This window comes from Anabas testudineus, chromosome 2 (genome assembly GCF_900324465.2).
Source record: "Anabas testudineus chromosome 2, fAnaTes1.2, whole genome shotgun sequence".
Taxonomy (NCBI): domain Eukaryota; kingdom Metazoa; phylum Chordata; class Actinopteri; order Anabantiformes; family Anabantidae; genus Anabas; species Anabas testudineus.
In genome coordinates, this window is record NC_046611.1 from 26677960 (window position 1) to 26695892 (window position 17933).

A 17933-nucleotide genomic window follows, 5' to 3' on the forward strand; every position below is an offset into this window, starting at 1 on the left:
ATCCGCGATGCGCTCAGATGTGACCTCACACACCTGAGGCAAAGCATGTGGTCACTTTCAAACGTGTCACTTCCTGCATATGCAATTCGTAATGGAAGCGAGCAGGCTGGTCTCAGCCTAGTTCCTGGAGCGTGGGTCCTGGAACTGCCATGACTGACTCCACAGTCCACAAAAGTCATTTAGATAGAAGCGCATTGACTGTCACCAGGAAACCCGCTCTCATGAAAGAGGGAGAGAGAGAGAGAGGTGCATTTCCCTCTCAAATTTGCATGGCAGATTAGACCCTGCTTAACTTGGCAAGTCAAGACAGGGAAGGTCTGAGAGAATAGAGAATATGTTCTCTTCAAGGTGACAGTTATGCAAATATCAGATTGCATGTACAGGCCCCGAATGGATAGACCGGGAGGGTTGATGGAGGAAAAGTGTTGTGCTGTAAGCAAATGATTAATATTGACCCAGATAAAAAAGTAAAACAAAAAATGAAGTGCATATGTATGTAATAGTAGCCGTTCATTATTCTTTACACGTAGCACTGTCAAAGCAGCAGTGTTGTTCAGTGAACTCCCATTAGAGCTCAGACACCCATCGATCAGATACTTTATCTAGTGTGATGGTGGAGAAAGAGGAAGAATGATGACGGTTTTAAGCTGAGCCCAGAAAGCTAGTGAGCTCCAACCTCCCTCAGCCCTGTTCCCGTAAAAACATGCTGAGAAAAGCTGTTTTGCGGTTGGGGCCCCAGCAACGTGCACAGTAGCAATTAGGAGCCAGATTAGACTCTCCCAGTGATCGGAACCCTCGGCTTGACTCCGAATGCACACTTTTACGCCGAGGTCACCCCCTAACGCCAAAATGAAAACGGCAGCATAGACAGGTCACGTGTTAGGCCCTGGAGCTTGTTTTGATGTATAAAGATGCAGGTTCGCTGCAGACATCATGCTGGTTTACAAGCATCACACTTCAAATGACCTGGTTCAGAGTATAAACCGTGTAGCTCTTTAAGTATGTGGGCTGTGTTGCTTAGCATCACTTCCAACAAGTCAAGGTTCAATGAGCAGAACTATTACAGACAGCTCACACACACACACACACACACACACCATAAGCCACTGAATGGTTTCCATTAATCTAACACACACTCATTCCACAGAAGAAAGCGGCCACAGCCTGTTTGGGTACCGACATTCTGGAGGAAGCTTTAAGGGTTAGGCAGGGTCTCTCTCGAACCCACTAAAAAATACATAAGACAGAAAACATGCATGCACACGCACACGCACACCAGAGTGGAATAATAACATTAAAGCTTAGCCACCATGTTCCGGTGGTTTAAGCATTGGATCTGCATTGCTTCTGCTTGCTTTGGAAACAGATGTGATCTGTGAGTCACCCAAGTCACCAATGTGAGTAGGAGCTGCTGGCTGACACCACTTTTGCACACAAACAAAATGCCAGGATCATTTTTTTTTTTTTTACGAACACACAAATATATATATGTATATATATGTCTTTGTGTGTGTGTATAAATACAGGTTCACGCCCAGATGTAGATCATGCAGGTTCTCATATTTGCATGGTGACACGCAGCCAGGATAAAAAGACAAGCAGGGCTCTCTGGGTAGTAGAGTGGTGTTTTGATGAAATCACACATATCTACAGACAGAAAGCCAGTGGCACACCTACACAGGAAAAAGTACACACACAGGCCAGACTACATGAATGGATTGTGTCCACCTGGTGAGTTATCAGTGGTGATGGTTGATTATTAGCCTGAATATGCAAATTCTGTTATCAAAGGTTGTTAGCTAACACATAATGTAAAGTTTAACCACAGAATCAGTGCAATTCTATTGGCTTGCCCGTCTGATTGCCATTTGAAAACACATTTACTGGATTCCATGACAACTCAATCAGGATAGTTCAAAAAAAGCTGAATTTCCATCAGACGAGACGATTTGTTCATGAATTGCTTTGTTACGTTCCTGAAATTAGATCATGTGTCTTCTTAAGATTGGGGGCATGGATTGAGAGATAGTATAATCTTAATGGCAGATCTGAGGTTTTATTTCTATTTATTTGGGGTAAGCTGTTGGGAATGTCCCATACACTGGACTTTGGTTTGTTGTACTAAGCGCCGTGTTCAGTTTATCACTTCAAAGGGTTGAATGTAACAGATAGTGACAGCAGGAGCCTGTGCGTTTGCCTGCGAATTTGCTTCTTTTTACTGCCTTCAACACCTGTCAAAACTTTGAACCATGAGCCACAGTCGGAACGTGGGGTGCTCCTTGTTTATCACATACAACAAAGCGTCTAAAGCCACGCATTGATTGACACCTCCACAACTGCATTTAAATACACAATGGAGCTCCATCTTTTATTACACCATGACACAAATTTCAAATATACATCATAGGTACCATTATGTCCAGTTCAGTGTATGATAGTTATTTACTGTTCCTCTCAGAGCATATCCAAAATGAGCGACAACAGAAAAAAAATAGAACAGGTACCCACTTTAGAAAAGAAGTACAATTATCAGAGACACTGCAACACAAAGAGACAGACGATGCAATGGACAGAGAAGGAATAATTGTGATCAGTTTAACTTCACATTGCCAAAACAGATAAACAAAAAAACCCATTAGCAGTAGTGATAATAGAGTCGGAATTAAAACAAATATATATATATATATATATATATATATATATAACCAACAAAATAATAAAGTGAAGTGCAAATTTCTTTGGAAGTTGGAATAAAGTATATATTTTTTCTTCATTAAGACATAAATAAGTTATAAAATAGAAGCTATCAAAACAAAAACCAGACAGACCTTGAAGAAATAAAGGCAAGACAACTTTTTTATAGCTTCAAGTAGGCGGCGCTTCTGAGCCGTACAGACACACTGTACAAGGCATTCTTAACAGACTGAGAGCCATTTTGTGGTTCAACCTTTCTGTGTAATTTCACTCACAAATGCAAGTGGCATTTAAAATTCTATGTGAAATCCAACAGGCCGCGCTCAGAGTTTTGCTTCGTAGAAATGAGAGAAGCTCTTCTGAAATGAGAAGAACTACACTGAAAATGACATTGAATTCAGTGATGCTTTTAAGTCCAGACAAATTCAAGTCCCTTGTCATCACTTTGGGTGAATTTCAATACTGTTCGATTCTTCCTCTCTCTCCCCTTTTTCTGAAATGACAATATTAACAACACTGATTCATAAAAACAACTTCTTAGTCCTTTAAGATCTTTGTCACGATTAAGAACTAAGGGAGAGGAAAAATGAGCAGAAGGAAAACCCAAGCTTTCACTGAGAACTAACCGAACCTCGTCGTTCGCCTTTAAACAGCAGATAGTGCTGCTGCATTAGAGATATTAAATCAACACAGCTGTCAGCAAACCTTCACTTCTTGATACTAAATTAACACACTTGACTTTCTCCTACATTAAGCTGAACCACAGTTTTTACCCAGTAAAATGAAACGCTCCCAAGGACAACAGGGGTTTGTCAGTTCATTGTGGTGCCAGTGTTATGATCACTTCTTTCGCTGGAAGACGTTGGCCAACATGGCGCCAGAAGTGGTGAGCTGACCCATCTTGCTCAGGAACTTGGTCTTGGCATCTTCACCCACCAAACTGGAGGCAATGGACATGGAGCTTTTGGAAAAAACAGGGGAGTAATGACTGAATCAAGGTTTCTTTAATAAATCACATATGGTAAGACAACCACAAGCAAAAGCACAACGTAGAGAAAAAGACAATCCGTTAACAAGAGGGGAAATGCTGTTTGCCAATACAGCCTCGCCTCATTTTTACAGTCTAACGACTCTGCAAGTTCCTCTTTTGAGCTAGTTCGGATTCAGACTCTATGCCCCATTGCTCTTTACGCCTACATCAACATGAAGTCAGTCCATTTCAGAGGATGTTAAACACTGCTGATGAATATTATCACATGGCGTCTTGATAAGCTCCAGTGTGTAAGAACAACTCAACAATTTGTCACCACAATGCCACATGTCTTATGAAATAAAGCCAAAATCCTCTACGCAGTGTGTGTAGCTCTACGAGGGAACTTGTGTTTTGGCAGGAATCCAGTCTATTTCATATATCATTCTGAAGAAATGCAAAACATGCAAAAACATGCAGGGTAAGCCTGCAAAATTTCATGATGCGTACAGTAAAAATGCAACTACAGAGATTCTATATGTATTTGCTACAAGCATGTGATTGTTCTCACCCTTGTGCATCTGCCATCGCTCTGTTTTCCACCTTGATTTCACATTCCTTGATCATCGAGCTCAGGATCACCTGTGGACGACAGAGATATACACAATGTGTCAATGTGTTTACATGCACTCAAGTAACCAGGTTACAGTCGGCTTTCTCGAGGAAGCTGATTTCTTAAGTGTCATGTAAACAGGAAACCTGGTTACCGTAATAGGGGTATTAGTGAAACCTGCTTACTGGAGGTAGATTTCTCCTGGAGAACGCTGCCATGTAAACACTACCATTCATTAATTGTACTTCCACTGATTTAAAAGAAGTCGGGAAGCGTTTTTTCTGCCTCCAAACAGCCAATATATGTGGACCATGTATCCAAATTCAGCCCAGTCCAGAGGAGAAATCAGATTTTACCTTTGCTGCATTTATACATTGATTTCCAGCAACCAGGTTTCTTGAGTGCATGTAAACGCACTGACTGAGTTGCAATACTGTCCCAAAAGTGGTTTACAATATAAATGCTGAAAGATGTTAGGTATGGACTGTGTTGTGCAAACAGAAGTAAATGCCATCAGGCTTCTAACTACTGGAGTGGTCCAAAAACAGGTGTGCAACTTTATGTCCCAGCATGAAAAAATAAGAACTGAGTATTTATATTTTTCTGAATGAATGTTCCAGTTCGGAAAAAGAAAGAAAGAAAGAAAAAAAAGACCCAGTCTAAGAACCTGGTCTGTAGACTTTGCAGACTGAGTGAATGTCACTTGATTGTTAGTCACCTTGAGAAAATGCTCACATGAAATGAATCATGTGACAACATATACTAGAGGTGTGTATATGAGTATGTCTGAGAAAGGGCTACCAGACTGTCTGTGAACCATTAGTGCATGAGATTCCTTGGCACTAAAAGAGGCCGTCTGGGCAATTAACGCATGTCTACGCAGACGATGAACCATATTTGTGAACATTTGAAGTGTCAGTGTCAGTATTTAAACATGTGCATGAAATCCCCACTGTGCACGTGAGAGTGCATGCATTGTCTTGTATGTCTGACCTCATGCTCGGGGGAGAGCTGCTCCATGTCGGTGCGGAGACATCTGAGGCCAGGCAGGAAGTGGTTGACCATCACCTCCTCAGAAATGACTGCAGGGGAAGTTAAGGAGTGAAGTGAAAACTACCAGAGTTCATAAAATGTAAAATGCCAGTTCATCCACCCTAATAAGACCATATAATGAGGATTGTTTTATGTGTGCAGGTTGCCATGCAGGTGGAAGTGAATGCGGGTGCTTATTTTAACATTTAGAAAAAATGTGGGAATGAAAATCATGTAAACACTCAGTAAAAATCAATCTACAGCGTTTTCGCTGAACATGGCTAAATGTATAGGTTAACAAAGCTAAACTGCTGATGGCAGTCCAGATGTCTTAAGTTAAAACAGAAGCTTCTGCAAATTGTAATACCCATCTTATCCATAATTCCCAGAATGGACATGTAATGCCTTATCTTTCTAGATTTTCTTGTTTTTCTTACAGTGCAAGTATAAACATATAGGCCACTCCACTACAAATACTGTTTGGATAGTTCTTCCAGAAATGACCAGATGGTTGGAGATAAGTTGAGAATACTCTGAACTGCTTATTAAAAAGATTTTTTTAAAACATTTTCCTTGTATTGTATCTGTATTGCTGCAATTCTAAAACGTCGACTTAAGTATTAAGCACAACACTACTTCATCCAGAGCTGTATGTGTTCTGCCACCTGTCGTAGCCAGTGTAGCCATAAAGGACACGGAGTGAACAAATCTATATTTTTAGAGATGAGAATGTACAATTTCAGAGCTTGTCACACTGATTACAAGAGAAAGAAGTGCAGTGGGAGGTAACACATCTGAGGTTAGGGCTATACCTCCTGGACACTATAGTACTGTGAAATCACAGCCTGACAAAGATCCACAGGAATGAACCTCAGACCAGCTAGTCCACTATCTGGGTGTGTATTGGATGTGGGTCGGGTGGGGTTGACAGAGGAGAGATGGAGACGTGAGAGGAAAAAGCACGTGAGAAAAGAGAAACAGTAACAGGAGAAATAACGGCAGAAGAGAGGAACGACATACAGGGCAGGGGTAACGCTAATGCGAGACCTTTCCTGGGAACTGTTACTAAGGATTGAAGTTGGTGTTCCTCCTTTCATGCTTTCTCTCTTTCTCATCCTTTCCTTCACTTAACCAACCCTGTAATTACCTCCAGCCCTAAAATGGAGGCAAATGGAGCTTATTTTCCCTTTCTCCTCCTGCCAAATGACAGGCAAACTCTGCCAACACACACACACACACACACACAGAAGGGCACAGAGGCAATGCAGATACACACAGGCACGTTCAGGAACACATCTGACCAGCGCAGCGTAGCATTTGACTGGGTTTTGTAGCAGCCTTCCCCACTGACTCACTGTTACGACAGCCAACACTGAACTCAAGCCAACCAAGACAATTACTTCTAGTAAATCGTTTGGAAACACATACAATACAGTTGTTATGAAAGTGTAAGTGAGCCGACCCCTTGGAAAACGCGGACTCCACGTTTTAACCGTTGGTTCCTCAAGGGTGTCTAATTGCTACAATCATCAGTATATGAAAATACTATACGATAATACAGTCTACGATATTATTCACAGGATACAGCAGCAGGAGAGGGCGCTGTAGGCCTCAAACAGCTGGGTGGCAATGTCACTTCTCTTGCTCTCCACTGCCTGGCTGTTGTTAGCCAGAGCCAGTTTGTGAAGGTGTGGCAGCACAACTAGAGTGAAAAAAAGAAACAGACAAAAGGTTAGTGCGCACAAAGAACACACAAGAGGTAAAGTCAGAGAAAGAAACTTGGACATGCTTCAACAATGACTACATGCTTTTACGTACACTCATCTCTAAATCGTGGCTCTGCGTTAGGTCCGACTCTTCCAAACGTCCTGATGATCTCCATGTGCAAAGAGTGTTGATCTTGGTACTGAGGGTCTTCTAGGAACGACGCTAGCTGCATTTTGACACGCTCCAGAAGCTACATGTGAACAGAACGCAGTACAACTATTTGTAATGTAACTGATGATGTGCACACATTAGCCATTTGCAGCTTTTTACGTGTAGTTGATTCCTACCTCTTTTTGTGTGACAGTTTCCATGATGGTACCAAAAGCAGGAATAGTAGATATCCTCACTGAGCTAAAATCAGCAGGAGAGCAAGACAATGTTTTTACCATTCATCATAGTCACTGTGGCAGACTTTCAGGTTTTCTCCATGTTTTCAATTAGAATTCCACATATTAGAATGAGTCAAATGCTAACTGCAAATAGCTATAAGAAATATTTTTCAACTGAATTGACTGAATAGATTGTTTGGGTTTTCCACAGTTAGAGAACTCAGATCATCCAAGGTTTATTAGTAGGAAAACACTAATTAGCTTTCCTGGGGCTATATTGGGTTGCTTTTCATAAATAATGCTATTAACTGATCTAAATACTGGCAAAACCGCACAGTTTAAGTGTATTTTCTATTACATGGGTACATGTAGCACCACTTAAGCATATTATAACCACAAATAAGTAGTTCTTAATACGTATAACATATTGGGTTTGGCCTAAAAACATGCATATAAATATCTGCTGCGTCTGTGATTTCAACACAAGTTTTCAATTTCAATACAGAAAATGATTAGATGAAATGGGCTGCATTCCAACAGTGTTGCCAATGATATTGTCAGTGTGTTAAACCACATTCATGAACAAAGGATGTAGACTGGCAGCTGCAAATGAGTGTTCTTCTATTTCTTTAAATGACTGTCAAAAGATGGCAAAGACAGTCCCCTGTTTAAACTGCAAGGATAAGCACAAATGTACACCACAGGATTGAACAAAAGGGGATTCAAATATTCACCCAACTTTAAATATTAAGCCAATCACTGTGGTTCCAGATTAGTGCATATTGAAGACAGGCTACAGGAAGAGAGAGAAAATGTCTTCAGGCTCCAGGCTCTTACTTCCTCTTCCACTCACTTTTTTTTTTTTTGTGGTGGTTAAAGAAGCTGCCACATCAGCTAAATATATATTCCAGTGTACTGAAGGGTTTGGTGCTAAAGCTCTGAATGAGAGATTTCTAGCAGGACACAGGCCTACAGTGTAAGGATGCAGCCCACAAAATGACAATGTTAACAGAAAGGTTTTTTTTGTGTCAGTTGACTCACAATTCAGGCCCACTGCACAGAGTTATAAGGGCCGGAGCCGCCCGGCGATCTACTAATGCTTCACTCATGCCTCGGAGAACCAACTGCAAACCCACCACACAGCAGGATGAGAGAAAGGGAGAGGCAGGATTGGAGGAGACAGAGACGGGAGTAGAGAGGGAAAAATAGAGGAAGGGAGAACAGTGGGAAAAGAAAGAGGTAAAGATAGAAAGAATGATAGAAAACAGAAAGAGAGAAAAGATAGTTGACAGGGAAAAAAATGAGATAGAAGGGGTGAAAATAACCAACCACTAGCTGACAGGTCGGTCAGGAGGAGGGGCCCTGCTTCAACGAAGGGAGGTGGGGAGGAAGAGGTGATGGGTTACAGATGAGCATGCTGGGATTGTGCTATTGCCACATACGGGCAATCTGCACGCACAAATCTGGCTGAGAACTGGTTAGAGTTGCAGAGTGATGAGGCAACCATAGCTGATGTGGATTAGTGTTGCGGAATGATGGTGTTGACATGCAGAGTGTAAGTGCTAACATTAGTTATGCTGATGAACCACCACATGGCCGAGACTAATCCTAAACAGGAGCAACTCCAAACGACAATGACAACTAGATCTGTCTTGCATAATGGCAAAAACAATTTCAAGGAATTACTAGCAGAACCTAAAGTCAATTGAATCAATATCAAATCATGTTAATTACTGAGCAATGACAGTGAGTTTGTCTCATGCTGAATTTGCTCCTAAAAAAGGCACAGACTTGGTCCAGTGTGATGGTTCTCAGATGGCAAAGAGAAGGGGGAGAGAGACGCGGCGCAGTTTATTGTTGCTGTTGTTGAGGTTCCACTTACATTTCCGGGTCGGAGGACAGTGTGATGAGAGCCGGCACCACTCTCTGAGCTACCAGCGTCTCATTAACCCCCTTCACCAGCAGCTGATCGGATTGGACAGAGCCAGCCGTGATGTCACAGAGGAGGGCGGGGCATTTGGACAAGAGCGAGCAACACCGCCAATAGATAGAGAGGAAAGAAAAAAAAAACAAAAAACGCAAAACAGAAAGGGAAGGGAAAGAAAAACAAATACAAAGAGATAGGAAGAAAGTGATATACAATGACAAGAACTATAGCTGCAAGGCACGGAGCGACACTGCATGTATCAAGCCAGTGTATGTACACACATACATTCTCACACGCAAACACACATACATGCACACTGTATGCAAAACAAATGACAAAAACTAACATAGTTAAATTGCACAAATAGTTTTACAGTACGGTGAGCATAAAGCTGTGGGCTCCACACATTCAGAAGCTCAGAAGCTCATACAAATTCAACTGATAAGAGCAGACTGTAAACTAATCTGATCTGGGATATGTGGTAGAGAACCAGCTTTCAACCCACATGTTTGACAATGGTGAACAGCTACACACTATGGAATGGTGACAGTGATGTGTGTTGGGAAGGGGCACTTCACAAAATGGGGTAGGGGTGAGTGGGGGGGGACATGAATACTGCCTACCACTCCTCCTCCCCCAACTTCCAATTAATGCAGGCCCAGTTCTACTGCTATGCCTAGATCCCCATCTAAACATTTGACCTTAAAGTGTGCACAGATCTCAAAGAACAGAACTGGCTGTTTCCAATGGCTCCAGACTTTTGTGTTGGGAACATGGCTTTAAAATATAATCAGTGGAAGTAATTAGCAAGAAAAACAAAACAAAACAAAACAAAACAAAACAAAACAGGGGGATGGTAGTCTTCGTTTTAAATTTCCCAAAAAGACCAGAAATACTCAAAATAGTAAAACAATATTCACAAAAAACATTTAATTACATTTGAACTTTCCAACAACACTGGAAAGGAGCACGCCTAGAACTTATGGCTATACTGTCAGATTGCCAACTTTACCATTTCCCTGACATGCAGCAGATATTTAGGACTTCAGTTCTTAGACAAGTGCACATTAAAAGGTGTAATGTAAAGGCTCCAGCCATTCAGCTGGAATCATACAAGAGACTCACACTCAGTAACTAAATATTGCTAAAAGCATGTTAAACAGCAGCAATAGCAAGCAGAGCTGGCACAATAAATATACAATAAATAGGTAAATGTAGGTAAATGTGAAAAGTATCTATAATGTTGAGCTGCACAATTGTGTAGAACTGCACAAGACAATTTAATTCATTAATCCAATGACGATAATAAGAACAATGATAAGAATACATATAATAGTAATAAGCTTAGATAGTATTACACTATATTTTGTCTAATAGGACAAAAAAATTGTTGTTTTTTTTGTGTTTTTTTGTTAAGATTACAAACATTCCCATTAAACAACTAATTAATCTGGACTATGATTTTATCCATAATTGTGCAGCTATGTTATATTCTAGTTATTATATTCTAATATATTTTTTTATTTATACATCATGCTATTATTACAAAAAGAAAGAAGGGTATCAACAATGGCATATTTTAGTATATTTTCTATCAATAACCATTTGATGCGTTGTACCTCAAACATCCGTGCTGCAGTACACCGGACCAGTGCAGACGTATGGACCACTCCGTACCACAGAACAGTCAGCAACAACTCATGGTACACAGGGTTGGCACTAAAAGAGAGCAAAACATAAATTATGGGCAATACCGTGGTAATGGGAGTACATTTCTGAACAGATTAGTTAGGCTGCAAACGTGTTAAATTAAGTCAAAAACTCATCTCTCAAATCTGTTTGTGTACGTGTATATATGTCTTACCCCAGTTCTACAAAGGAGGCCTTCAGACTGTCAAGAGGTGCATGGGACAGTGATAAGGTTGTCATAACATCCTCTAAGAAACCCACCAACAACTTGCGATCCTCTTCCTTTAGGGAAATGAGAGAAAAGTGTGAGTTACACCATGCAGGCAACAAATACATTCATTCATACATTCATTAGCATTTTAGATACAGGTATATGGAATTTTTACAGAGTCAATGCATGTTGAGAGTGACACTTTCAACATGACTTGAATTAGGCTGTTTTAAACACGCTGTGCTGGAAGTAACCACAAAAAACAGCACTCCACTATGTGCCGCATCATTATATGAATCAAAACAAAAAACATGTGGTAGCTTGATGTGTTTTTGAGTGGATTTTCCCTTGTGACAAAGAACAATAAGCCAAAGTGTGATGTGGGTCACAATATTCATACCATTAAATACAGATGAAAAAAAAAAAGAGACTAAAAAAAACTTAACAAGTGAGCTAACAACAGCATGTAGAGGAACTCATTTTATTGAGTCATTGACATAGATTGTTATTTTTCTCGTGAGACACCTAAAAGCACCACATTGTATGACTATTATGACAGATATGATAAGATATGATAAATCAGCTTCAAGTGTTTCCAAGTTAGCAACATGTACTATTGGCTGATCACTGCTGTGAAGTTACAGTACCTGGTTATAACATGTCAGTACTCCGGTGGCATAGATGGGAACTGTGGCTTTGGTGAGAATGCCGTTCCCCGTTGAAGCATCTGACAGAAAAAAGGAAAACAAAACAAAAAAAACACAATAACTTAAGTCCAAAGAGAATAAAACAAAAATCTAAATTCAATTACAGCCATTAAATTTTCTGACATTGTTAAGCATTTTGTGTAGAAACCCATAATGTTTCAATCTTGTGGCTGCAGTGCATTATGGTTTCTAGATCTAGAAATCAGCGTCTCTGCCTTTTTCTTGGATACAACTGTATGCTCTATCTGTGCTATTAAACACAATTATGTTGGACACAAAGTATATTCATTGCTAGTCTGTTTTCAAGAGAAAAAAAAACCCTCAACATACAACTGATCATAATGGGATATGTTGAGGTGAAGTTCAGTCTACCATACTGTGCTTTACATTTATACTCTTACTGTGTGTGTAATATTTTGTGTATAGCATAAATTATACACATGTGGTTTTACAAAAATGTAGTGAAAAGGACAACTGTGATGAAGGTCACAATGACCTAAACACAGACTGGGCCTTAACACAAAACACATTTCATAAATGGCCACAATACCAAAGCTAAATCACTTGGCAGCCAGATTAGACCAAGCACCTCTTATAACTACAGAAGCATGTCCGGAACAAAAACAGAGGGGAACACCCATAGCTGACTCTAAATAGCTTGTTTACATCAACAGTGTCTGCCTCTGAACTCCACCTACCAACACTCTTTTGACAGAGCTGAAAAGAAAAATAAAAAAAAAGTTCACACAGAGGATCTGTGTGAACTGTGTGTGTATGTGCAGGTAAAAGCTGATCTTACCAACATTTTCTTCAGACAGCCGGAGAATCTCCTGGAACTGTGGTTTAACCTGAAAAGATCAAAGTTTTTAATCATCAATGACATTTACTCTGGTGTAATATCTTAAGTACTTCACATGGGATTTTGATGAAAATGGTGGAAAACCAGCGACACAGTGGTTATAAATACTAGCCACAGACTCAGAGTGAATCCCTTTTACATACAGTACATAGTGCCCTGTCCTCTCTATACTCATTACAGCTCTGAAACAAGACATGTAATTTATTCAATATTCGTGACATGGTAAAGTTTTTTTAGTGAGATTTTTACCAAAAAGTAGTAAACATGTTATGATACTAAACTATTTACAAGAACAAAACAGTCCCAATATTTTGCACTTTAGACACCCAAAAATCTACATGAACAATTATAAGGCAAAAAATTGAGACTTGTTATAATAATTAGTAGTAGTATTTTAAAGTTTTTAATGTAAACACCAGATTGAGTTGAGCTGCTTTAATTTTAAACAAACTTTTTAACACCACAATGGTGTGTTGTCATTGAGAAAATGTAAAATTTTCATACACAGTGTTAATTTACCTTAGTGTTAGTGAAGATCTTTCCAAATGTGCGGCACAACCTCCAGAAGAAGCGAGAAAACTCATGTACGCAAGTTGATGATGTCACATTGATGCGACCCACAATCTCTATGAGCTGAGGAAGGCTGCACACGGAAATAGAAAATCAGTAAGTGTGCCTATTCTTCTTAGATTTTGTGATTCTGCAAATTTGTCTCTATTTATCTAAATATATAAGCGTATGTGTGTATTTCTCACAGCTGATTGACCACCCAGAGCAGGCTGTCCCAGCCAGTGGTTCCCTCGTGCTCCAGCTGGTGGTCATAGAGCAGCAGAAGGGCACTCAGCATCTCCCTGCTGCCTATGATGGTAGCCACATCCTGAAGGGGAGAAGCTGGCCTGGGGAACCGTGTCACTGCAGAACCAGAATAAGACATATTCTGTGTAAACAAACAAAAAACACACAAACAGATTTCGTACTCGTGTACAAAATCTGGAAATAATTCAATTGTTTGTTCTAAAATAAATCTCTTTTATTTGGGATATGTTCAGTTGCTCTACCTTCTATTGCAGGTGTGTCTCTGTGGAGGTTGGCTCTGCTGGTAAACGGTGCATTCTGCAGCACCACAGCAAACAGAGGAGGGATGAGAGACTGCAGGGCCGACAGGAACACATGTAACTTGTGTTCATCCAAACTGTGTTCTCCTTGCTACAGAAAAAGGGGGAGGTACAGTATAGTAGGAAAAGGGAGAGAGAAATAATGAAAGAAGTGAGGTACTGAAATTCCCTGCATACATAGTTCCTTACACTACCAGATGTGCATGCTTATTGTATTTGGTGCTAGTAAAGTACTTTTTTAAACTAAAGACAGAGATACTTGCCATAAGCAGTTTCTCTATCCGTGCTAACAAAGAAGGAATGAGTGCAGTGTGCAAGGTGCCCAGCTCTGTCGTCCAGGCAGCAAAGGCAGGAATAAAGACCTGGTGAACTGCACTGACCACCCGCTCTGATGGGTCCCCAAGAGACAGCAGCATGAGCTCAAAACCCTGCAGAGAACACACATACATACACAGAAGAGCTGTAGTTATCAGTAGCAATAATAAAAAAAAAAGTTAATACGTTAACCCCCAGGCACACATACCTGGGAGTACTTGTCAGGGTCATCTATGTAACCCATAATGATACCCAGACTCTTGACCACAGCTTCTCTGACCATGTCAGCCTTATCCTCAGCAAGCATCTGCTGCAACATTGACAACACCAGGGAGCTACGAATCTCCTTCTGCAGGGACAGAGACAGACGATCATCCCTTTCATCTATGTTAGATTGAAAAATATCGCCCTATGTAATTATACATGCATAATATGTTCTTACAGGCAAGTATGGTGCCAAGGCTCCACAGGACTCAGCCACCAACAATCTTCTCTCTGGATATTTGTGGTTAATCTGCAGCAAAAGAGAACAAAAGAGCAAAGAATGTTGAAAGAAACAGAGGAACAGAAGTTGAAAAGAGGAGAGAAGCAGACGGGGTGCAGCCACCATGGAATGGAAACAACTTGAGTATCATCAACATGCTGACCCTGTGGAAACCACTATTTGTCTTTCTAGTCTGATTCTCAGCCTCCAATCTGCTGACAGCTGTCGGTGTCAGCGCAGAAGATTCTGTTTAGCATAAATATGTTGCATTAGGTGACACAGGTGCCTGTCCAAACATAACTGCTATCACATTTAATTCAGGGGCACAAAGGATATGATGACAGTGAATTCCAAAATTGTAGTAGTAATTGTATTGAATGCAATTGTAACATTGAATGGTTCACTTAAAGCAGGACATAACTATTCTTCTTTGATGATGTCTTACAGATTCTTTCCTTTGTATTATCCAATCTATATAGAGTACATGTGCAACAGAAAAAAAATACTGTAGAAAGAGACTCAACTTGTACTCTGATTTAATTTTAGTTTTGGAAACACTAAACTACTAAACTTCTGAAATGAAAAAAGAACCAGCACTTATGTTATGAAGCAGCCTTATGTTCTCTGATACATTCATACAAAAAATATATATATATATATAATATTGTTTATTATATGGACTACATGTGACTTAATTAAAAAATAATCATTAACTTAATTTTGACTATGTGAATGAAAGTAGTTGATACAGGAAATAAAAAACAAAGGCCACCTGCACTTTAGGTACCATACCTGTTCCCAGCATTGAGGAAGTAGTTCAGCTTCGACACGGGTGGGACCCACGTGCCTTGCGAATGCAACACACCCCGTCAAGATCATTTGCCTTCGAAAACATACATGCACAAACATGAGAACACTTTGCTAAAGCAGTAGTTCATTTACCTTTCTTCGGTGTATAAAGCATAAACACTCCCCACCAAATGTAGTGTATAGGTGAGACCAGTTCCTTTATCTTTGCTGTAGACTTAACATTGGGGTTTGACATCAAAAGATGAATATGAGCCAAAAGATCAACATTTCAGCTTTTATTTACGTCTGGATCCGGTACACAACTTAGAGATAGCACCTTTTGATTGAACTCACCCATGAATGAGCAAAAGTATTGGAACAGGTGACTGACAGGTCTGTTCTGTGGTGTGTCCTTTTACATTGATTATTCAAACAATAAAGAACTGAATGTCTACACTCAGTTTCAGATTTGGGTTTTGCCTGTTCAGACTGCATTTATAGTTAAGAGGTGTAACCAACATGAAAACAAGCTGTCTATGGGTGAAAAACAAGCAATTGTGAAGCTGAGAGAAGATGCAAAAACAATCAGAGCCATTGCACAAACATTGGCCATGTCCAGTACAACCATTTAAAATGTCCCAAAAAAGAAAAAACACACACACGACAACTGGTGAACCAAGCAACAGACATCAAATGGGTAGACTAAGGAAGACAACAGCACTTAGCAACAGAAACATTTTGGAGTGAAGGTATCACAATCTCTAGCTGGTAGAGCACTGAGGCTATACCAGAAGATGCAAAACACTAAAGAAGAATAGGAAGCCAGACTGGAATTTGCCCAAAAAGTAGAGAAATTGGATCTTTTGCCTCATATTCATATTTTGATGTCAAACCCAAATGTTTTCAGTCTACAGCAAAAATAAAGGAACTGGCCTCACTTTTCTAATACTTTTGGAGTAGAGTATACATATCTGGATATTATTCTATCCACACATCCACACAAACACACACCTCTGCTCATCGTCTGGTCTCTTAATTAGATTAAAAAGGATGTGGAGGAGCTGGTCTCTCTCTTTAGGCTCTGGGTGAAGACAGGCAGTGCACAAGATGAGGGGAATCAACTCCTAAAGATGAGACGAAGAGAGAGACAGACAGAAATGGTATCAGTTCTTTGCAAAAAGAGAGTGAGCTTACAGTTACAACACAGAGAGAGAGGGGGTTGGCTGTAGCAGTCAAGCAGGCCTGGAAGTTTAGGGAGAATGGGATGGCAGAGGCATAGGGTGTTTCTACAAAATGGGAAATCCACAGAGAAAAAGGAACACAGGGGAGTCACCTATAAAGCCACCAAGAGCGGGATCAAGACTGGTGAAGATACGCTTACCGTCAATAACTTCCTTGGTGCTCACCTCAACTCATTTGGCTGTGGTGTCACACATACACATACAAGTAGAGCCACACATGTTGCTAAATAGTGCACTAGTCCCCATAATAAAATACAGCTCCATCCCAGAGTTCAGACAAAGTTCATGGAGCTTCCAGTCAGAGGGGAGACAACTCAGCTGCCCTTGATTCAGGGCCTCCACGGCCAAATTGTGGTAAGCCCTACATTCCCGCCACACACACACCCAAATTAGAGAGTGTATACCGAGTTAAAAATATGTCTTTTTCTCAAATATTTTTTTTTCTAGGAAGGTATCATATTTTCCTGGCAAGTGCTGGAAGGACGAGCAAAACACCAGCAGTACTGGATGGACAGCTGGACCTGCCAGAAAGACGTGGCTAAAACTAGGCTGTGATGAGTCACTTACCCGGTACTGGTCCAATACTCTGAAGTCAGGGCCATGTTGGCTATCGTTTTTTTTTTTTAAATATATGACTTTTAAGTAGCAGAGGGTCATTTTAAGTGGCTACATAGTGGGATCAACATGGTTGGACTAACTTCAAGAGTCAAAAAGCAACAAAAGCATGCACATTAACTGGATTCAGCCAAATCTGTCGCATTCAATTATTGCCAGCATTAGCCTGCGAAAACACCATACATCTTCACAGGAGAACACCACTGGCCTGATAAACCGAAAAACAGGATTCCTAATGCACCCACATCTGAAATGCCAGAACACATGCTGGCCCTGTTCTATTCTGTGTGAACTCTTGTGGTTCTGATGTGAACACTCCTTCAGGAGGGTAGAGTGGACAGCATGACGCCAGGACCCAGAGGCTGATGCTTCACTTCAATGAGCAGAGCTCCAGGGCATTCCAGTTCAAGTGCACGCAGACTCTGCTCCTCCACACGTCTATGGTTTTCAGTCTTTACTGGCCATGTTAGCAGCAAACTCTGTAGGTCGGTCAGTTTACCACTTTGGTCTACACTGAATAATCGTAAGAACTATTGATGACTGACTGCCATTAAAATTGTGTACAGACATTTGCAG

At 40.5% G+C, this 17933-nt stretch overlaps 1 protein-coding gene across 6 annotated transcripts in view; it reads right to left on the bottom strand.

Moving 5' to 3' along the window:
• Positions 1-2341: 2341 nt before the first annotated feature.
• The window catches only part of relch (RAB11 binding and LisH domain, coiled-coil and HEAT repeat containing), a 29612-nt gene continuing 14020 nt past the window's right edge, over positions 2342-17933 (bottom strand). For 4 of the 6 annotated variants that reach the window (XM_026364337.1, XM_026364334.1, XM_026364339.1 and 1 more), the window contains 19 exons: positions 16513-16625; positions 15505-15595; positions 14671-14742; positions 14437-14577; positions 14177-14341; positions 13857-14004; positions 13554-13710; positions 13318-13441; positions 12739-12787; positions 11880-11959; positions 11197-11303; positions 10952-11051; positions 9288-9370; positions 7364-7427; positions 7128-7266; positions 6895-7011; positions 5271-5359; positions 4236-4306; positions 2342-3655 (listed from right to left, as the gene is read on the bottom strand). In XM_026364337.1, the coding sequence (XP_026220122.1) occupies positions 3535-3655; positions 4236-4306; positions 5271-5359; positions 6895-7011; positions 7128-7266; positions 7364-7427; positions 9288-9370; positions 10952-11051; positions 11197-11303; positions 11880-11959; positions 12739-12787; positions 13318-13441; positions 13554-13710; positions 13857-14004; positions 14177-14341; positions 14437-14577; positions 14671-14742; positions 15505-15595; positions 16513-16625 (2031 nt within the window). In that variant the 3' untranslated portion in view covers positions 2342-3534. Of the gene's footprint in view, positions 3656-4235; positions 4307-5270; positions 5360-6894; positions 7012-7127; positions 7267-7363; positions 7428-8446; positions 8530-9287; positions 9371-10951; positions 11052-11196; positions 11304-11879; positions 11960-12738; positions 12788-13317; positions 13442-13553; positions 13711-13856; positions 14005-14176; positions 14342-14436; positions 14578-14670; positions 14743-15504; positions 15596-16512; positions 16626-17933 lie in introns of all 6 variants that reach the window. The other 2 variants (XM_026364338.1, XM_026364335.1) reach the window with 1 other exon arrangement.